The sequence below is a fragment of the Poecilia mexicana genome, unplaced genomic scaffold (genome assembly GCF_051168715.1).
Source record: "Poecilia mexicana isolate PSO_F unplaced genomic scaffold, ASM5116871v1 scaffold_16, whole genome shotgun sequence".
NCBI lineage: Eukaryota > Metazoa > Chordata > Actinopteri > Cyprinodontiformes > Poeciliidae > Poecilia > Poecilia mexicana.
The window spans coordinates 15933501-15956507 of NW_028263385.1; the positions used below are offsets into that span (position 1 = coordinate 15933501).

The 23007-nt window shown below is 38.9% G+C and overlaps 1 protein-coding gene across 1 annotated transcript in view; it reads right to left on the bottom strand.

Moving 5' to 3' along the window:
• Positions 1 to 23007, bottom strand: part of adam22 (ADAM metallopeptidase domain 22) — a 66648-nt gene that overhangs the window by 2512 nt on the left and 41129 nt on the right. Inside the window, exons 7-30 of the mRNA XM_014984480.2 lie at positions 22909 to 22975; positions 22348 to 22424; positions 20497 to 20571; positions 20036 to 20107; positions 15624 to 15790; positions 15457 to 15541; positions 14289 to 14379; positions 14158 to 14209; positions 10462 to 10561; positions 10193 to 10264; positions 9087 to 9179; positions 8692 to 8772; positions 8533 to 8583; positions 8387 to 8450; positions 8123 to 8228; positions 7927 to 8046; positions 7566 to 7734; positions 7374 to 7485; positions 6696 to 6786; positions 6563 to 6616; positions 5388 to 5588; positions 4943 to 5043; positions 4678 to 4744; positions 325 to 448 (exon numbers count right to left, since the gene is read on the bottom strand). Of these exons, the coding sequence (XP_014839966.2) occupies positions 325 to 448; positions 4678 to 4744; positions 4943 to 5043; positions 5388 to 5588; positions 6563 to 6616; positions 6696 to 6786; positions 7374 to 7485; positions 7566 to 7734; positions 7927 to 8046; positions 8123 to 8228; positions 8387 to 8450; positions 8533 to 8583; positions 8692 to 8772; positions 9087 to 9179; positions 10193 to 10264; positions 10462 to 10561; positions 14158 to 14209; positions 14289 to 14379; positions 15457 to 15541; positions 15624 to 15790; positions 20036 to 20107; positions 20497 to 20571; positions 22348 to 22424; positions 22909 to 22975 (2292 nt within the window). The remainder of the gene's footprint in view (positions 1 to 324; positions 449 to 4677; positions 4745 to 4942; positions 5044 to 5387; positions 5589 to 6562; positions 6617 to 6695; positions 6787 to 7373; positions 7486 to 7565; positions 7735 to 7926; positions 8047 to 8122; positions 8229 to 8386; positions 8451 to 8532; positions 8584 to 8691; positions 8773 to 9086; positions 9180 to 10192; positions 10265 to 10461; positions 10562 to 14157; positions 14210 to 14288; positions 14380 to 15456; positions 15542 to 15623; positions 15791 to 20035; positions 20108 to 20496; positions 20572 to 22347; positions 22425 to 22908; positions 22976 to 23007) is intronic.

The following is a 23007-nucleotide window of genomic DNA, read 5'->3' on the forward strand; positions in this document are numbered from 1 at the left end:
TTAAACTCGTCTCACTATAACATTTCCGGGTTCAAATGAATCCCCAGTTTCAGAAATACTTAATAGGGAAATATCACACTGCATTACATTCTACAATTGTTTTCATCAGTGCAGACTGAGCATCTGTATAGTTTAGAATGAGATCAAGTAACATTCCTTACTTATGGCATTTGTGTAGCACATAAGTAAACTCTGTGTATGTGGACCCTGTGTGATGTGCACACACATGGAGAAACTCTGCAGTGTGTTGTCACAGTCCGGTTCCCTATTCATTGCTGTCACAACTCTTCAAAACGTAACAGTCCGGTTTTGAATTGTGCTCACCCTGGCGCTCTGCCTGTTGGCTTTCCTCTGGTCATCCGGCAGTGGAGGCATGGGATATGGGTATCTTCTGCTGGATGCAATGGATCCTGTAGAAGAAGTCGGGGACTTGGCAGGGGAAAGTGTCCTGAGGAGAAAGCGAAGGTGGCACCGTTAGACGTTTCGCTTTCTCCTTCTACAGCCGGTACACCAACATGTTGACCAAAGACACAGATGGCTAAATGAGGTTAGGCATAAAGTGTTGAGCTAATGTTAGATCTGTGACTTTGGGCAACATCTTTCTTTAGCTGCTCCAGTAACTCAGTTTCACCTTCACTAAGGCCGAAGTTGCTCTTAAAAGTTGAAGCTACCACTCATCTGAAGCATAAAGAAAACCAATCAGGGCTCAGCTTTTCAGAGCAAACTCTGTGCACTGTTGTTCCCAGCTGCCGTCTTCTGCGATTTGTTTGCTTTAAAATTCAAAATGTGTAAAAACACAGCAGAATAAGGAAATATTCATTTATCTGTGTTGAAAATGGACGGAAGCTTCTCCTGTTTAGTCGATAGATTGGATCAGTCAGAGGAAAAGCAGACCAGGCCACAGCTGGGAATCAGAAACATACAGTGGTGCTTAAAGGTTTCTAAATACATATTTCATTATTTCTGAATAAATATGACCAAAATCATCACAGTTTAAAGTTTTCTACCATATAGAATCAAACCAATAAAATCCAGTCATGGGGTAACAATCGAATGCTGATCTTTAAGCTGCTTGTTTCTCATGTTGAAATATATTTTTTTCATTTCTAAAAAACCATTTTAAGAAATTAACCACATTTTTCTTCACAATACTGTAATGTTTAGGTTATAATGTACACTGGTTTTATATGTTGAATATTTGTTGGGATGAAACTTTTAAAATGTATTTTAAGCTACTGCATCCTTTGTTTTGTTCTTTTCTCTGATATTATGATAATTTTATAGATTTGCATTGTAGCAAAGAAAGTCTGGGGCCTTTCTGGCTGGAGTTTGCATGTTTTCCCTATGCATGTGTTGGTTCTCTCTGGGTACTCCAGTCTTCCTCCCACAGTTAATTATTATGCAGGACTGATTAACACTTATAAAAGGGCACATCAGTATAAGGATTGTTTTTGCAACTCACTAATGTTTACTACTAGATACTACACCTCATTACATAATTTGGCTACTTTTTACAATCTCTGAATCCAGTGATGGTTCAGGTCATCCATATGCAGAAATGCAGAAAATACCAAAAGGATTTGTGAGATTTAAAGCACCACTGCAGTAAGAACAAAGGAAGAGAGGGAGGTCGTCCCATGTGCAGCAGCTTGTACACATGAACCACCTGCAGTGCGACGGTCGAAATGTTCCAGCCTGACAAAACCCCCCCAAAAAAACAGAGAGAGTGGAGCCAGAAGCATTCTCCTTAATATAAAAATACATTCATGTATGCAGACCAAGTAATTACAAAGCTGGGGAAAACTATTTGCCTTGTACAGATTTTAACAACACAGTAAGTAAACAAAGGAGGTATTATATTAGTCTAATTCAGTTGAATTGAATTCAGGTTATTTATGTAGCATCAATTCACAACAAATGTCGTTTCAAGGCACTTTACTAAAAGCTTTGCAGCTGAATGGTAAGTTTGCCTTCTGGCTCCATGTCCCTCTGTTCTTTTGTTGGGATCTTTTCTCTAGTTGAAGTAAAACAGGGAGGACGAGCAATGAGCTTCTGGAAACGGTGAAAGTCTATAGATTCCAGTGCTTGTGGTTGTCGTCTGGTGAAAAACTTGCAACCGTCTATAGACTTCAGACACAATCAGAGTTGGCTTTGTCACAACAGGACAGGGAGGATGTCAGAGCTGAAAGTGTTAGCCTCAGCTCTGACATCGACCTGGTGCATGAGAAGTCAGTGGGAGCGGGGCGGGGCGGGGCAAATCCACCAACACTTACTGGAAAGGAACAACACTGAACATGCAGAGGTAACAAGAGACTGGGGTTGGGGGGGGAGAAAGGGAGCAAAGAAGGGAATACGGAAAATTAGGAGGAAAATAACTTTAATGATTCTTTTATATGTTTAATACTCATTTGTGTAAGGAAGTGAAGCAAAAAAAATTGTCTGCAAATAAAAAAGGGGGCTGATAAACAGGGAAATAATCTATATTGATTCTTTTAAATTGTTTTTCCCTTCTGAGAACTCCACACATCAACATGCCTGTTTCTTTAAGAACTGCAGGGAGGGGGGGGGGACCAAATTGGCACAAACTCTTCCTAAATCCAAACCAGAAAACAAATCAAAAGTGAGGGATCTTTAGACAAGCGTGTGAGGTAGGGGACGTGATCTGAGTTAATACCTAAGGAAAGGTCCTTGAGTGTTTTTATTCACATCTTCTACCCATTTAGTTACATCATAAAACTCTGATTTGTTGCGAGGGGTTAAATACCTGTGGGGGAGGGAGGGGAAGGGGAGGCGGGGAAGGGCGGGGATCATGGAACCAACACAAGGAGGGAGAGAAGAGAGAGATAAGGAAAGAGGGAGTTGAATAAACTACAAGTAAGCAAATGAGGGAGGACAGAGGAAACATCTTCGGAGAGCAGAGCAAAGATAGAGTTTGAGCTGAAGATGGTGGACAGACCTGAGTGTGGTTTCAGATGAACACAACACCATGAACAAACAAACAGTGTTGTGTGTCACAGGCTCGGCTGCGTTTTGGTCGCATCATTCCAAGCAGCCAGCGTCTCAGCAGCCACTTTGTCGGCAACATGCTCAAGACAGCTAGTGCACTACAGACTGCTTCGTGTGCAAAAGAGATCTTAATCGAGTGGGGGGGAGGGAAAAACAAACAAGCAAACACGGCAGACAAAGAGGCGGTCGATGCACGCTGAATATCGTACACTCACAGTCAACGAACAAGATATTTGATTAATTCACAGGCTCAGAGCAAAGATTTTAGGATTAAAAGATGAAGTAAAAAAAAAAAAAAGCCAGATAAAGCATTCACTCTGATGAGAAGAGCAATGTGAGCTTAGGGGTTAGCTCTAAAACAAATGTTTTCTACAAACAGCCTTTAATGCAAGAGTAAAGACAGAAATGATGGTCTTTGTTTCTACTGTCAACAAATCTGACACATATGGGTTGCCAGAACCTGACATCAAATAAAACCGTCGCTTTTTCAAATACTGATAAACTTTTTCTCTAAACAGCATCACTTTAGCTAATTTTCAGTCTTACATTTTTAAATCTTGTTGCTTCAAGTCTGCAGTTAAGAATATAGCTAATTCTGACAAACGGACGTTACTTATTTACAGTTTTTTCTTTTTATTTGTCTTCAATAAATGATGAGATTGTGTGCAACAATGAACTTGTGGTATTTCCTTCTCCCAGGAAAAAAGTAGTAATATTAAAGTCTTTAGCTTAAATTCACTTAAGCTAAACATTTATATTGGCATATAGTGATGTATCCATTGTCGAAGAGCAGAAGCTTAATTAGAGACTTAAAAAACTGGCACCAAAGGTAACAAGGGATTTAAAAGTGCTATTATTCTGGCAGCATTGAGGTAGAAGTAATTTCTGCTCCCGATCTGACCAGCATTTTTATTCTGATACACATGTGTTTATGCTACCATTCCTATTTCCCTGAGAAATCCGGATACTGAGCAGTGCAATGATTCTGTAAAACACAGTAACGGTGAAAGAAAGTAGCTGAAAGTCTCACTTTTTCCACACAGTCTATGTTTTAGGGTTCAACTGCTATGTTGCCGTCAAAACGTTTTTCTGAGGTTAAACTCCACAAGCTCGTCCACGGGTAAATTTCCTACAACAACATGTAGTGGCTGGACAGGAAGTCACAAAACTGATATGTAATCTTATTAGTCTCGACTGTAGCTAATTATTGTGGGGAAACATGCAGCAGAAAAGTGTGGAGAAAGAGATTATCGATTTAATTTAATAACACGGTTTTCAGACATATTTCACCCTTTTGCAACGTATTAAAATAATACGTCATTCATATATGCTAATGCAGTTTACATTTTAGACAAGGCCTGGCTTCAAATGCACTTTTGTTGTCATAAAAGTGTGTGTTTAAGTTGCTTATCTGCGTCAAAAACAAATCCGTACTCTCATGGATTTATGACTTTCAGCTCTAAAATATCACATTTATTCTTTAGCATTGAATCGAACACCAACTTTAAAGTATTTTGTAAGCAAAACCATTACTTCTAAACAACTTGAGTTTTTTTGTTTTTTGTTGGAATTGTTGAGATTAAATGTTGGAATATTAATTGTTACTTGTTTCCCCCTATAAAGAATAATTTTCAGATTGCTGAGCAGATGCCGACACCGAGGTGAACTCACTCTGTGGAGTTGGAGCGAGGCCTGAACTTCTTCCCTTTCAGCTTCTTCCGATTACCACTGAGGTTTCCTGGAAAGAAAATCAACGTAAGAGACCTGAGGAAAAGTATTTGATATTGAACAAATTTAGCTCCTGAAAATGTTTCATTTCACAATGAAGAACATTAACTGCACACTAAATCTTATTAATCAGAGCATGAAGTGATCGGATGAGTCGTATTTAATCATATTTAAATTTCCGTGTTCAGAAAGCGTATCGGTGCGTCACCTTGCCACGAATTGCTCCGCGGTCTCCCGTTTTCGCAGATGTCGGTGATGTGTTTGGCATCTGGAATCCTCTCGCTCCACGAGTGGGACAGGCCGTTAGATCTGTCCACATGAACACAAATAAAACCGCTTAACAGTGTTCCTTTAACATTGTACGAGTCCAGAGCAACTTTTGGAGACGAGAGGAAATGTAGACAACGGTTAGTGTGATATGTAAACGTGAGCAGTAGAAGTGAGCATACAGCACCATGAGTGACTCAGTTCGTCAATGTCAAGATGTTTCCCCATTTTGACATGTTTTTTAGCTTTAAAAATGCTCATACCATGAAAGCCATGGTACTCCCAAAAGCATAATATGGACACATATTATGAGTGAGATCTCCATCAGCAATTTCAAAAAACATCGGAAACAAAGCAAATGAATGAGGGATGATGAAATGGCAAACCTGAAGCCAAACACTGAGAAGTTCTGAGAAATGGATGGGAAGGATGGAGTGAAGGACAGCGTGCAAATCTGCAGGTGGGACAGGCAGGCTGACCTCTTCTTGGAGCTGCATCCGGAGTTGGTGCTGACGCCCGGAGGCATGTCGCTGTAAAATGAATCTGCATCCCCGGGTTTGGTGACATAGTCACCGGGGGGGATTTGTCTGGAAACACCAAGGGAATATCTTTAGATGCCATATAAATGGACCCCATAAAATTGCCACCAGATGTGCCACCTGAGTGGCGACTTATTGAATTAAAAAAGCTTATTCCAGAGGTTTGAAAGTTGTCTGAAACACAAGTTTATGCAAAGCTTCTGTTTTTGTTATATTTAACAATTTTGGAAATATGGATTTCATCAACTGAACTAAAAAAAAAAAAAAAAAAACTTTTTCATCACACAACCTCTACCTTATTAAATAGAAAACACCAATAACAATTAATAATCTCAGGTCAGGGATGTGTGTAAATGTGTCAAAACATGATTTCAGTAACAAGAACTAAAGTGTCATTGCACCAAAAATTGTTTTAGAAACTTTGACAGATATTTGCTCATTTGTAAAAAAAAAAAAAAAAAAATAAGTAAATAAAAAGATTGCGTTGGTAACTTCTGGGACGTTTTACTATGTAAAAAGGGTTAAATGTGTCCGTCTGTTAGCTTCAGTCTGGGTCCACTGCTCGTTAAAGTTCACTTGATTCATTATTGACCATATTAACCCTACGTCCTTTAGAGATTAGCTTATCCCTGTGTGTGTGTTTGTGCCTGAATTAGGTTATAGATTAGCATGGTGCAGAGTTTGAGAGAAAACATATTTCAGCTGGGAAAACCGACAAAACAACATGATGAGGCTATCAAGTCGGATCCTAGTAAATTTTTAAATTATTCTCAAACATCAGAGCATCACTCTCGCTTGGATTCCCCTCAGCTTTGTTGGTCCAGCTCTGCAGCTGAAGATCTGCATCTCGGTCTTTCCTGTTTGTCTACCTCAGAGGCTAAACATTTTGACTAGAGTCTTTTGCTCCCAACTAGAATTTAAAGGTTTCCTCTGTTTACTGAACACGTTCACACCTACCACAGCATTGTTGTGCATTTTGTGACACAAGATTGAAAGAAAAACAAGAATGAAAAGCAGCAAACCGGCAGAATCTCCTGTGAACCTCAGATTCAGCGTATCGCCTCTTTTTGTAGCTCCTGTAAAGAGAACAGATTCCTGATTTCAGCTCATCTTTAGCCAATCATCATCACTCCTTATGCCTGTGCGGACACTCACTTGTAGCACCAGGCTGTGACTGCCAGTATGAGAGCGAGGAAGAGGATGGAGCCAGTGATGGCCCCGATGATGATGTTGGTGCTGGTGATACCTGAGGAAGACGGAGGAGGAGGAGATGACAATGGTGGAGCCAAATGTGTGTTAATTGATTGGGTTAGGCTTGTGGTCTTGTGAGCAATCTGATCATTTGGGGGAAACAAAAACCACAAAACACAGCAGAGGGAAACAATCAAACACAAGAGAACCAGCGGAAAGGGTTGGAAAGGAAGAGAAGGGAGAATAAACTGAAAAGATCTTCACCGTCTGCAGGGTTTAGCTTCCCACTCATATGAAAGAACACCTAAAATTATTATAAAATGAGTTTTAAATCAGAGACCTGGGATGAGCGAGGAAAACAACCAGAAAATGGAAACAAAAACAGAACAAACAGCGAAAAAGAAACTGAAACTCTGACCTCGAGGCAATCCATCAGAGATCAGTCTGTCAACAAAGATGAGCATAAAAATAATGACAAAAAAAAAAAGAGCGACATGCACAAGATGCAGATTGAATTAATAACAGTGAAAGGACAGTAATAATGCAGATACTGAATGGTAACAAGTGTGAATTGCGGATGAAACAGAAAACAGGAAAGAGAAAGATGATTTAATGCTGGTGGTGCAGCGTGTGAACATGTACCTGAAACAGGAGCGGTCGGTCCCACCACAAGGTTACTGAACGGAGATCTGGAGTAGCAGTCGTCTCCTGTCCAGCCCAGCTCGCACACACACCTCAGCTCATTACTGCACACCTGTAGAGAGGACGTTCGTTAAACACCAGCAGGTTTGTGGACTTGATGAATATGCAGTACGCTGGAGAAGTGTCGCGTACTCCGTGTCCGGAGCAGATGGTCTTGTCGGTGGTGCCGGGACAGGTGCTGAAGTTGAACTGTTCAATCGGCAGACACTTGTGATCCAAGCAGATGCTGTCCGTTCCGCAGGCCGTCCCGTCCTCGACGTACCCCAGGTCCGTGTCTCCGTCAATCAGCACATGCGCACCGCTGAATGGGGAACATCACAGAGAGAAGCGGTGCCGTTTATGCGAGTTGTATCTGTGTGTGTCACTTCTGGATTATATGGGAAATAAATCTGCATTAAACAGTTAAAGGATGTAACAATACACTAAAAAAAAGTGTTGCTTCGTAGAAGAACACATCACCAGGCTTAATCTGTTAGGTTTATCCGTTTCATACCTGCAGTCCAGGGGGGCACCGTGCTGGGCGACTGAGAAAGAGGTGAGTCCTCCCTGCAGGTCGCCCAGCCGCGGGGCGGGGGAGATGTTTGAGCACAGCAGGTAGCCGCAGTGAACATCCCTAAAACACAGAAGTACAGAAACACAGATTGAACAGAGAGAAGCAAAAGTACAAGTGACCAAAAGGACACGCTTACTGTTTGTTACACTGGATCCAGGTGTCCTTTTCCTTCCCACAGTTTCCTTTTTCTGTCCCCTCAATGTTGAGCTTTTCATAGCAGAACTTGTCAGCTGCTGTCGCCTCTGATGGAGACATAAGACATGAATTGCCCGTGTCAGGTTTCTTCTGTGCAGAAAAGTACTAATACCACTTAAACTTTGTTCTCACCCAAATTTTACACACATAAAATGTATTGCATTTTATCAATTTTTTACATATTATAGCCACATTGTGCACTTACTTTCTCCCCAAATGTACTTGCACTGTCTGTCTTTTGTTTTGCACCTTCCATTGAAGCAGCGACCCTGCAGAAAGAGAGAACCTTAATGTAAGAGTCAAGAAAAGCACAAATGTAATAAAATATTATAACTTAATATAATGTCTTACTTGATCTTTTTCACATGTGTATCCGTCCATCTTGTGCACATTTGGTGGACACTGAAACAAACAATAAAATAAAATAAAATACAGTGACGAGTAATGGACTATTGAACAGATTTATTACTGCTACTCCAAATAAAAAGTCAGAGGAAGACTCATGCTCACCTGGCTGGAGTTGCCTGTGCATTTTTCTGGTATGTCGCAGTCGTTCACCGCGTCTCGACACAAAACTCCCACGACCTCCATCTGCAGCAGCAAATCAAGCAGATTAAACAGATTGTCGTCTTGCATTTGGGTGTTTGGGCAGCAAAGACGGTGAACCCTCTATGCACGAGGGTCTCCAAACATTTAATCTCTCTACTTAGTTAAACAAACATGAAAATATCTCCAATAAATGAAGCTGTAACATTAAAGTAGCATTATTACAGAAATAGCAACAGATTTGTTAGTAGCTGCTAAATTAGAGGAAAGAAAAGGTTTGGTTTGTTCATCGCAGTCAGTTCAGTGCCACTTCGACGGACAGGTAGACATCATGAAGACGAGCGCGTCTTGTTTGGTACCTGGCAGTTTCTGCAGCACAGTCCGTTGCTACAGTTGGACCCTTTGGTCAGAGTGCAGTTCTTACAGCAGTTCTCGCCCTCTTTGGCACATTCCTGAAAAAAAAAAAAAAAAAATATATATATATATATATATATATATATATATATATATATATATCTTCTGGTTCACAATGACTTCAACTGTCACGCAGCAAATTTAAGCAGAGATCTGACTTCTTTTTTTATCCAGCCAAGATTCCTGCTTTTGTTAAGAGATTAAGACAGCATGTGGTTTCTCTCTCCCTGCTGCCATATAGAAGGCTAGATGCTATGCAAACGTTTCTGGAAGTGCTGAGATGTCAAATTATGGTGTTCAGATCACTTCCACATGTATTGAAACCAGCATGTGTGGCATGCAGAGTGCAAACATTTGTCGAAGAACGAACCACCGTCAAGACCTCTACAGTTTATTAAATTTCGTTCATTTCCAAACATTTCACGCTCGGTTGTTAGTTGCAACAAACGGACAGCAGGCTGACGCCACTGAACTCTGGACTGAAGTACATGTGTTTTCTGGATTGATGAATCCAGATTCTCTGTCTGGTATTCTGATGAACGGGTCTGAGCTCGGCCATTTCAAGGAAATGCTCCATACCTGACTGCACTGTGACGTGTGAGATTTGATTGTTTTTTTTTTTTTTTTTTTTTCTGGATTAAGGGTTGGACAGACAACGACAATTTCATATTCATGTGAAACTATGTGGGACCATGCAGACATGTCCGAATGGAAACCAGGGCTAAAAGCAATAAGAGAGCTTGTCGACCAGGCGGCTTAGAGAAATCACCTCAACCCAGCCGACAGAGGCCGAGAGCCACGCCCTCTCACCCAACATCAGTGTCTGACCGCACAGATCTTCTCCAAAATGAACGGTCACATATTACCATACAGATCATTAAATATTCCAAAAAGCTTTAATAGAAAAGTCACTCTGTAAATATTGTTTTCCCAACAGCAGATAATTGCAGTTTTGTGCTTTGGATCACTCACAGCTGAATAACATCCTGTTTATCTATTTTACTGTATTTTGATACATTTCTTGCGTCTGTCCTACAGTGGCTGGACTCACCTCAGCGCTGCCACAGTCACACTCTTCTCCTGCCTCCAAAATGCCGTTACCACACTCTGGCGGGTCCAGCAGCTGAGCAGGAGAAAACAAGAGCAAAAATGTGTATCATTTCATTTTGGACCTTCAATAAAATGCACATTAAAACTGAATGGATACAGACAGAAACCTTGTATTCAAGTGAATAGACTAAAATAACGTACAAAATGATTTCACACACCGTTAGAGCTTTGTTTAAAATGTGACATTTACAGTCTGTGTGTGTCATTTACCTTTCGAGGTTTATTAAAGAGGCAGGCTCCTCCCCCACTGTTCAGAAAGTTGTGGTACTCTTCCACGTTGCAATCAGTAAACTTCTTAGGTAAATAGAAACTGTTAAATAAAAAAACACACACCTTGTTAAAAGAGAGCATCCACAGGTCTTAATGCTAGAAAGAGATTTCCTCTAAAGAAACACAGACAAACAAAACCCTTGAAACTGAATGCGTGTCGGTTTCATGAAGTCTAAAAACAATGTTTCCACACTAGTGTTTCTTTCCAAAGTTTCACAAAACTCAACTCATTTTGTAAACTAACATATCAGAGGAGATTCCAGCAAATATGAGCCCAGAACAGGGATGTGAGTGAGAGGCAAAAGATAGGTTTTTATTTATTCTGCTTATGATTAAGAAATCATAAGTTATATTATCAATTGATCTCTGATCACAAAAGATGCTAGAAGCATTAATCAGACTTTACTTATGTTTTAGTGTTTGCACATTAAGATTTCTGCTTTTTCTGCTATTTTCAGATCATCAAACACAGTTTGGATTTAATTTATGAGAGAGAAAATGCCGATCCTTTTGGAAAACATAATCATCCTCCATATTAAATCAGGACTTAAATGATTAAAAACATCTTTTTGGATCAGTTTCACAAACCACCAAGCCTGATTACAGGCCTGAAGAACCAAAAAATAATAATAACTTAACTAGAACCTGTTTGACAACATGAAATAGGGTAAAAGATTTGAAAAAGCGACACATCATGCCCTGATCTAGACAAAATAAAGAATCTATCAGATCTGAAAAAGTTACAAAGCCATTTCCGAGTGTTCGGGAGTAAACCACAGCGAGTCAATACTTTCCAGCCTTTAGCTGTGAGTGCTTTGAGACAAGTCTCTAACAGCTTTGTACATCTAGATACTAAGATTTTCCACTTTGCTCTTTGCATAAAAACTCAAACTCTGCTATATTGGATGGAAAGCATCTGTGGACATCGTTATTCAAAGTATTCCAGCAGATTCTCACTGCAGAGCAGCATTCGTCCGTTATTAAAATGGACAGGAAGCGAAAAACTTATAATAAGTGAAAATGTAGACATTCGTACTAACTCACTCTTAATGAATAACAAAACAATTGATGTTTTGGTTTCAACAAAATTGCCCCAAGGGTGGGAAATATTGGCAGGTCTGTCACAAAGGCATGGACATTGAAAAAACTCAGTATTTATCCAACTATCCGCGCCCTCATGCACACAGAAGCTACATCCTGTGGAAACAACATGAAACTGTTACTCAGGTTAACTAGGTCTGGCATGCAGCAGGTACTACAAGATAAATACAGGCGGCTCATTGAATACAAATGTCTGAAATACCATTGACTTGACTTTAGAGATTCAGATTGGTCCATTCACAGGTGACAGGCGGAAAAGGAGCACCTGTCCTCTGTCATGAAACCTCTGGTTTATTTTGATAAAGAACTGGAGCAGGATCTAAAGAGGCTAGGTTAAGGAAGTCAACTGTTGTTACACTGAAACGAGGTAAATATTGACAAATGATGAGAATGACATTGCAGACTGTATCAATCGGTTATTAGTGGACAAAAGCAAGTGATGATAAGCCGCAACTTGTCCGAAGAGAGGGCAGACAGCTTTTCATTAGGAGAAAACGAATGTAAAGTTTTCCCCGCAGATCAGCCAGTGACCCTGACTGAACACTAAAAAACAAAACAAAAAAAATTATCTAAATGTGACAATTTTTGGAAGTAGTATGAAAAATACAGCAGATTATTGAGCCGTATTTGTTCATATTGTTTACACCAGAGGTGTCCAAAGTGCGGAGCCGTCTATGGTCCTTGGAAGCAGTGGCGGTTCTTGACGGGCAGAGCGGCATTAGGAAGAGGGACACTTTAGCAGCAGATACAGAAAAAAATGATTTGTCTATCAGTTGCACCCTGAACAAGTGCTCTGTTGCTTAATCCGAGTTTAATTCCTGTTTTCTGATTGGTGGAGGTAGGAGAGGCATTTATGCCAGAACCTATACTGCTTGGAAGGATTCTGTGCGGCCCGCAACCATAAATACAATACGGTCCAAACTTGGCCAGCCAAGGCAGGTGGATGATTCAGATAGACTCTTTTTCTTAAGGGTGGAAATTTCTAAATGCTTGCTAGGTCTCTCAAAAGAGATTTGGACAAAATAAAGTCTTCTTAAATTAGAAAAAGTTGGGTGCAGTACAAAATCTTTAATTTACCATGATTTTGTTTTAATTTAATATAAAATAGAATCACAAACATCCAGTTATTTAGTTGAAACCAGTCTTGGGTGAGCAAAAAATAAGTTTTGCTAAGTGCAAGAAGTATTTTTAAAGACATACACTATTCTAGTTTTGTAATTTAAGAAATAGAAACTATTCAACACAATTTATTTTGATATTTTACGCCCTCCTTTAAATAAAGTAAAGCTGATAGGTCCTTTTATTGGCTCTACAATGACTCACAAATAATCCTGAACAAAGATCAAACTACTTTGTTTGCTTCATTGAAAAAATGCTTGCTTACTTTTTTTTTGATTAGCTAATAAAACTTAGATGAAATTCACTTGAATTAAAAAAAAAAAAGAAAAAAAACAACCTTTTGTTGCCAATGAATGACTTGACAATTTTGGCAAATTTCTTGGACGCCACTGCTCTAAATAAAAACAGAAGCTGGAGCTGAGGTGACTGTGGTGCTGCTGAATGAGATGGGAAAGGTTGAGGTGACTGACAACTTTCAGTTCCCCACACCCAAAAAGCAAAAACAAAAACAAAAAAACAGCACAAGCAACTATAGAGCAAGCTTCTGCTCACCTGCTGTACCTTTCAGGATAGAGGGAAAACCAAAATGTATTTAAGAAGAGGGGTATACACTCACAAACACAAAAATCCAACACAGACACACACATCCATACGCAAAGCAAGCCTTCACAGCACAGAAATACACTTCAGGACAATATCTGGATTCAAGCATGAACACAAAATGCAGAGTGACTTATTATTTACCGTTTTCTTATCTTAACAAGGAGGCGATAGACACATTTAGACAGCCTTATCTGGTGAAACCAAACAGCATGAACATATCTGGACTGACATCTAGTGGTAAATTACAGAACTACAGCAGACGATAATACACTATTCTTATTTGTGTAAATATAAAGCTCTGGAAAAAAAAAATCACTGCACTGAGGTTAAAAACCTCCTGATTATTCCACCAAATATTGATTTCTGAACTCTTCCTGAGCTAAAACATTAGTATTGTTGTTTCTAAATGAATAAGATCTTGTTTTCTTTGCATTATTTAAGGACTGAAAGAACTGCATCTTTTTTGTTATTTTGACCATTTCTCATTTTCTGCTAAAAAGTACTAAATTTTTGCTTGACATTTCAGAGACATGTTGTCAGTAGTTCATAGAATAAAAGCACAATGTTCATTTTACTCAAACATATAAGAGTAAAACCAGAGAAACTGATAATTTTGCAGTGGTCTCTTAATTTTTCCCAAAGCTATATATGGAAATTAAGGCCTCACCAGACACCACAGATAAATTAAATTAAATTAAAACAGCAAAGAAGAGGTTTATCATAAACTGAGAATAAATCTAAGGTCAGCTCTGTAAATTATGTAAAAAAAAAAAGTCAGAAAAAAATAAGAAACACACATTTGTTCTAACTTACCCAACGTCATCCATGATGCAGCCTGCCCATCGATCATCACACTTACATTCACCTTGAGAAAGAATAAAAATGAGGCTTTGAGTTGTGGTTTTACGAAATAAACAAAACCTAGGAAAGGTTTCTCTGCATACCGTTGAGGATCCTCTTCTTGTCAGAGAAAATGCCGATGTTCTGACCCAAAGACTGAGCCAGGGTGATGGCCATCTCATTTGTTTTACCATACTGATGCAGACAGAGAGAAGGCAGAACAGCAGGAAAAGGAAGAAATGCAAAGTAAGACAGGAGCAGTGTTAAGGAGAACATTTATTTTGCATAAAACCTAATAAAGTCACCATTATAAACCAAAGAGGTAATTAAAATAACTGATCTAGATTGAGTTGAAAAGCAACAAAATGTTCACTGGAGTTTGTAATATGAAACATAATCAGTAACAGCAACAAAGAGTGGAAAATAAAAAAGTTGAGTTTAATGTCTTTTACAGCCACTCCACTCTCATTTTTCGTTTTTTTTTTTACATTTTCATACATTGTCAGACTTCTCTGTTCTGCTGCAATGATTTTTTTTATATCCTGCATGTCTGATTTGAAATGCATAAAATCTAATCAACCATCTGCAAACTCACTTCTACCAAAAAAAACTTCAACTCTGGGTGTCCTGTCATATTGTTTCCCTTCTCAAGCAAAATTACTTTTAAAATCCAATGTATAATGAAACAGAAAATACAGTGGTTTCCATAAGTATCCATGTACTTTTTCCATTACAGTTAAACTGTATTTCATTGTGGCAACACAAAGTAGTGCATAAAACTGAAAAGGGAAAAACATGATGTATGGTTTTCATTTGTATTTAGCCTCCTTTGCTGTGGTACACATCCCACTGAACACACCATCCCCATCATGCTGTGAAAATATAACATCTTCTTGTGCTGTAATGACCTAGACAAAGTCCAATTATGAATCTGCACCAAGATTTTAAAATTAATCAAATAATTTCAGTCTGAATATTTCAGTCACCCATAAAAGACCTGCAGCTGTGATTCCAGTAAAAGGTGCAGGGATTGACGGGTCTGTTGGATACAAATGCATGCCACACTTTTCAGATCTTTAGCTGTGAACCAATTTGAAAACCATTTGTCTTTCCTTTCTGATCTACTTCACTATTATGTACTGCTTTGCATTTGTCTCATCTGCTGAGGTTGTTGGCTATAGCAATTTTGTCACATTATAATGTGACAAAATTGTGAAAATGTACCGTTTGTTCCTTCCTAAAGTGTCCTTTTCGTTGCGTGATTAGCCTCACCTCATTGACTCCCCCTCCTTTGGTGAGAGAACAAACTCCTCCCGTATAGGAGACCGCCCCCCGGTTGCTATGAAACTGATTCCCTCTGCAAGAAAACGTGTGTTTAGCAAAATAAATCTGTGCACAAAAATAATTATTAAAGTTCACTTTTGAATCAGCAGACTCACGAAAAGAGGTGAACAGAGTCACACTTCTCCTTGATGAAGTCCTTCCTGTACTTCATGAACTCCTTCAGCGTCACCATGGGGTCGTCATCGATGTTGAACTTGTTGTCCACCGACCAGGTTTCCATAGCGACGAGCACAATTTGGGTGTTGAGCTGTTCCCTGAAAATCTGAGGGGAGGCAGGCGGGAGAGAGGTAAACGTGAGGTCAGAGATTAACGTCTGGAAGTCACAAGGCTTGATCTGTGGAGTCGCTGTGTGGTGGAGAAAACAGAGGGGAAACGGAGAATGATGAAACCAGACCAGCATCACAGCAGACAGACGTGATTTATACTCATTAAGGTCTCCAGCTGCTCGTTAAGGCAGAAGTCGAAGAGCCGCTGTGATCCTGCCGCCAGACAGTAGCACATCACAGGAGACAGACAGTCAACAAAGACGGTCAACAAAGGCAAAACAGGCGAAGGCAAATATTAATGCGTGTGCCTTTCATGTCTCCACAGACATTTGTTTTATTAACGCAAACACTGGAGAAGATCAGAAAGTTTACATTGAAAGGAGACTGGCAGAGGTGATACAATTTATTTTTTCCCTCCACACAACCTGCCCTGTCAATACATTAATTTAAGAATTAATTAAACAAGCAGATAATATGCAAACGGGAAAATATTCTGCAGGGAATTCACACACCGCCTCTGCTGCTCTCCAAATGTGAAAACTAACAGGAAAACTATCTAAAGACATCTGCAGTTTTATGACAACAGAAAACACAATTAACTCTTTCTTTTTTGTGTATATATATATATATATATATATATATATATATATATATATATATATATATATATATATATATATATACATATATATACAGGTGCTGGTCATAAAATTAGAATATTGTGATAAAGTTCATTATTTTCCATAATGTCATGATAAAAATTAAATTGTCATATATTTTAGATTCATTGCACACCAACTGAAATATTTCAGGTCTTTTATTGTTTTAATTTTGATGATTTTGGCAAACAGCTCATGAAAACCCAAAATCCCTGTCTCAAAAAATTAGAATATTATGAAAAGGTTCTCTGAACGAGCAATAAAAATAATCATCTGAATCAACAAAGTAACTCTAAACACCTGAAAAAGATTCCTGGGGCCTTTAAAAACTCCCAGCCTGGTTCATTACTCAAAACCGCAGTCATGGGTCAGATTGCTGACCTGACTGCTGTCCAGAAGGCCATCACTGACATCCTCAAGCAAGAGGGTGAGAAACGGAAAGAAATTTCTGAACGAATCGGCTGTTTGCAGAGTGTTATATCAAGGCACCTCAGTGGGAAGTCAGTAGGAAGGAAAAAGTGTGGCAGAAAACGCTGCACAACGAGAAGAGGTGACCGGACCCTGAGGAAGATTGTGGAGAAGGGCCGATTCCAGACCTTGGGGGAAGCAGTGGACTGAGTCTGGAGTAGAAACATCCAGAGCCACTGTGCACAGGCGTGTGCAGGAAATGGGCTATAGGTGCCGCATTCCCCAGGTCAAAGGTCAAGCCACTTTTGAACCAGAAACAGCGGCAGAAGCGCCTGACCTGGGCTACAGAGAAGCAGCACTTTGGACCACTGTTGTTCAGTGGTCCAAAGTATTTTTTTCGGATGAAAGCAAACTTTGCATGTCATTCGGAAATCAAAGTGCCAGACTCTGGAGGAAGACTGGGGAGAAGGAAATGCCAAAATGCCAGAAGTCCAGTGTCAAGTACCCACAGTCAGTGATGGTCTGGGTGCCATGTCAGCTGCTGGTGTTGGTCCACTGGGTTTTATCAAGGGCAGGATCAATGCAGCAGCTATCAGAAGATTTTGGAGCACTTCATGGTTCCATCTGCTGAAAAGTTTTATGGAGATGAAAATTTAATTTGGTCTGGAATCGGCCCTTCTCCACAATCTTCCTCAGGGTCCGGTCACCTCTTCTCGTTGTGTAGCGTTTTCTGCCACACCTTTTCCTTCCTACTGACTTCCCACTGAGGTGCCTTGATATAACACTCTGCAAACAGCCGATTCGTTCAGAAATTTCTTTCCGTTTCTCACCCTCTTGCTTGAGGATGTCAGTGATGGCCTTCTGGACAGCAGTCAGGTCAGCAATCTGACCCATGACTGCGGTTTTGAGTAATGAACCAGGCTGGGAGATTTTAAAGGCCTCAGGAATCTTTTTCAGGTGTTTAGAGTTACTTTGTTGATTCAGATGATTATTTTTATTACTCGTTCAGAGAACCTTTTCATAATATTCTAATTTTTTGAGACAGGGATTTTGGGTTTTCATGAGCTGTTTGCCAAAATCATCAAAATTAAAACAATAAAAGACCTGAAATATTTCAGTTGGTGTGCAATGAATCTAAAATATATGACAATTTAATTTTTATCATGACATTATGGAAAATAATGAACTTTATCACAATATTCTAATTTTATGACCAGCACCTGTATATATATATATACATATATATATATACATATATATATATATATATATATATATATATATATATATATATATATATATATATATATATATATATATATATATATATATACATACATACATACATATATATATATATATATATATATATATATATATATATATATATATATATATATATATATATATATATATATATATATATATATATATATATATATGTATATATACATATACATATATATATATGTATATGTATATACATATATATACATATATATACATCTGGTACCACAAAAAAAATTATTTAAAATAAACTACGACTTAATTTGAAATTAAATTAAAGTTTTAATTGAATTGATTTAAATTAAAATGTTAATTTATTTAAATTTATTTAAATTACATTTTAATTTAGTTTAAATTAAAGTTATTATTTAAAGTTATTCAATAACTTTAAACATAATTAGCCACGTTACTTTAAATAATATAACTTATTTAAAATATAATTAAGTTACACTTATTTAGAATTAGTAAGTTATATTTACAAACAAATATAACTTATTTATATTTTAAGCAGTAAAATATAAATACATTATATTTTACTGGTTGGTAATCCATGACTTTCTGATTAGCTGGGGTATAAATATGCTGTAACACAAACTTTTAGGCCGGATCAGGAGCTGGATGGTAAACATCCCTGTGTTTATTTTGTTAAAACTTGCTGGTGATTTTACTGGAGCCAACAAACTCTGGTGGATCTGACATGAAGGGAAGGACGAATATATTGGAAAGCACCTTAAGCTCCTTATTAAGTACAGAAGAGGATCTGTGATGATGTGGGTCTTCGTTTCTTCTAAATGTTGTGGTTGACACAATTAACAATAGAAAGTAGGTCACTAATGTAAGCCAATGTAAGAGTCAGCATTGCTTGTTTGATCAGAAATGAATTAGCTCTGTGGTAAGAGGATGGCTCTGTGGGAGCAGAACATTTCTGAGTCTTGATAGCATGATCAACAGCTAGATTTGTGTTACTACAGTCCTAGATGTCAATGTACTGGATAAAACACATTCTGTGGATCCAAATGGGAGGGAGTATCCTCAGCTCTTGAGTTTCATAAGATCCTTCAACCAATTTGCTTACTTCAGCTTTGCGTTGTCACGTCTTCTGCTACATGTTAGACCAGAACCAACAGCTTGTTGAAGTGCATGAAACCATGAATCCTTTCAAACACCAGGAACAAACATGTGACATCACTGGGTCTTTTAGTAAGATAATGATCCAGTATCAAATTACCACAGAAAAGCCTTAGTAGGCATTAAATCAATGCCTTGTGAAATATTATTTTTATTGTCAATGGGGGTTGTTCAAAGTATTAACAGCAGCATCCCTAAAAGCAATTACAACTCATCATCAAGTTATAAGTTGGATTTTTTTCAGTATGAAATCATGTTGATGCAAGACTTTTCAAGACTTTTCACATATTTTTAGTATATTCGCTAATAAATGTAAGTTTATTCTTTAAAATCCAGACTCTAACTGGACTGTGTAGCATTCAGAGTGGAAATCAATGAGTCCTTCGTGACCCCAGAGAGGTTCAAACAATCATCTCCAAGGGCACAATGAAAAGTGTGACCTCTGTCAGACTTCACCAGCTTCTCGGATTACAGATGCAACCCTGCAGCCGGTCAGATTTCAGTGACGCAGCACGTGCATCACAGCTGCAGAAAAGCGTCTGCATCAGGACCGTCGGAATGCTGCTCCTCTCCCCAGCGGCGGAAATCTGACAACTCTTAGCTGCCCGGGTTAATGGCTACTTAAATCCCTCATAAAGGAGAGAGTATAAATGGCCAGAGTATGGTTGGTTAATTGATAAATCAGTGCAACGTGTGCTCGGCTTCTGCTGGAAGTGATTGTGGCGAGCTTTCCAAGAAGAAGATCGATTCGGTTCTTACCATGTCAGCTATATTGACCACTGTCTTAGCGTTGTTGTTCGTGTGCCCAACGGAAAGACGATGCTTCTTATACTGAAGGAGAAGAAGGAGAAACAGAGGAGAGAGAGGGGACACACATAAAAGAGGGATTCATGTTCTAAAATCTGGCTTAAATGTAAAATTTGAGTTTGCATATCCAAAAACATTTAACATTCCCTTTATTTCACAGAAAACAATGAATGACTATGTGCAGTAAAATTAGGCATTTAAAAAGTAAAGCCTTCTTTGTTTGTAAACTCTTACAAACTCTTGAATCAATATGTCCAGATGACTGAAATATACAGTAAAAAGTCAAACATCTGTAAATTATATACATGTAGCAAGGCTAATTGTAAGTTATACAAACAACTCTTGTTTTTATCATTTAAACATTTATACATCCATAATTAAATGGCATAAACTATAAAACAGCTGCAGCTTACCATGACATGATCATTGATGACCATAAGCTCTATGTATTTGGTCTCATCTTCTACACTGCGTGACAAACGCGGAGCCTGGAAGGAGAGAACAGATTTATCATTTCTACCAGACGGACGTTTGCTTTGCAGTTCTCTTCCGTTGAGCCAGTGAATTTTAATGAGAAACTAAGAATAGTACAATAAACCCAGTAATACACTCATGTTTCCTGCACCACAAAAAAAAGGAACAACAAATCGATAAGTTGAACTTTCAAAAGTCAAACAAGATCTGCCTGTTTTCAGATTTATAAAACATGAGGGGCTAGAAGGGCAGAGGCCTGAACAGCTGCAGACATCTGAATATTTGTTCAACTTCAGTTTGCCTACCAACCTGGCATTGGAGTGGAGGATGCCATCATCCACCTTCTACACAGCTCTCTTTCTCACCTGGAGAATACTGGGCGCACAGTGAGAATCATGTTTTTTGATTTCTCAAGCGCGTTCAACACCATCCAACCCATGATACTGAAGGACAAGCTGGAGTACACGGGTTTGGACCACCACCTCATCACCTGGATCCTGGATTACCTCACAAAACGACCACAGTATGTGAGGACCCAGGGCTGTCAGTCAGACAAGGTTTGTCTAAAGCACGGGGGCTCCACAAGGAACAGTCCTTGCCCCCTTCCTCTTCACCCTCTACACTGCTGACTTCCGGTACTGCTCTGCCAGCTGTCACCTGCAGAAGTTCTCGGATGACTCTGCTATCGTCGGTCTCATCAAGGATGGAGATGATGGGGAGAACAGAGAACTGACTCAGAACTTTGTGGAATAGTGCCAGAGGAACTGTCTGCAGATCAACACAGGAACAACAAAAGAACTCATGGTGGACTTCTGCAGGTCCAAACACTCTCCTTCTGGGCCAGTGAACATTCAGGGAATGGACATTGAAATCGTGAGGTCCTACAAGTACCTGGGTGTTCACCTTAACAACAAGCTGGACTGGACTGACCACACAGCTGCCCTCTACAAGAAAGGACTGAGCAGACTACATCTCCTGAGGAGACTCAGGTCCTTCGGTGTGCGGGGGGCTCTTCTCAGGACCTCCTTTGATGCTGTGGTGGCATCAGCCATTTTTTATGGAGTGGTCTGTTGGGGCAGCAGCATCTCCACTGCTGACAGGAAGAGACTGAACAAGATCCTCAGGAAATCCAGCTCTGTCCTGGGGTGTCATGTTGACCCAGTAGAGGTGGTGGCAGACAGGAAAATGAGGACTAAGCTTCAGCGTATGCTGGAGTACCCGTCCCACCCCATGCACCATCCTCTGACAGCACTGAGCAGCTCCTTCAGAGCCCGGCTGCGGCAACCTTAGTGCGTGAAGAAAAGATACTGCAGGTCTTTCCTTCCGGCCGCCGTCAGACTGTACAACACCCGCTGCTCTCAGCAGTTCACTACTCTCCACTACAAGCAATAAACCTGGAATTTATTTATTTATTTATTTATTTATTTATTTATTTATTTATTTATTTATATTTCATACATTACTGTTTCAGTATTTCTATATTCACTTGTATTATTTTGTATATGTAGATTTTTATATTGGTTCTGCTCTGTCCTCTGTGCTGCTGTAACAATATAAATTTCCCCACTGCGGGATTAATAAAGGAATATCTTATCTTATCTTATCTTATCTTATCTTATCTTATCTTATCTTATCTTATCTTAAAGACAAAGCTGGAATACTCATGAGATAAATATTTCAGGAAACGGAGACAAAGGGAAGAAATAGTGCGGAAAAAAATGTTTTGGGGGAGAGGGCCACAAAATCATTGACTTTTTTAGCAACAAACATCCCAAAAACAAAAAACAAACCTGTCTCTTTTTTCTCCAGTGCACAACTTTTGACTCAGGAAAAGGCGGACTGGGGAAAGGTGGCTCTGGTAAATCCCCTGGAAATGAAGAACATTAATCAGAAACAGTCCAATGCTGAGTTTAGCTTCAATGTATGCATTTTATTAATGTAAATTTAGCATGTAAGCGAGCATGATTTAACAAGTTGCAGTGTTTATTTGTTTGTTTATTTATTTAGTCAGATTTCAGTTTTAAAGTCTTCATGCCAGCATAGAACTAGCAAAAAGTCATATAAACAAAGAAGCAATTATGAAAGTAAAACAAATTGCTTTCACAAGTAATTTATGACAAAAATATCTTGTCACATACTTTAAACAAAATATCTGAGAAAAGTACATGTAAAAGGATACAGATAAACAATGTAATTAGAGCTAAAAGCATTCAGTAAATTGGACCCTGGTGTTTATGTTTGGCTGGGCTGGCTGTACATTCATTGTTATCGGATTATTCAGCACAACACTGCACATCAGTTATTGGAAAATTGCACATTTAAGCTCTCCATCTATTCAGACACCCACTTACCACCAAAGAAATCACTCAGCTCCTCCTGTCCAGCAGATTTGTATATCAGGTGAACTTGAAGATCGCCCTGAAAAACAAGAGAAAATAAATTCACCAAAT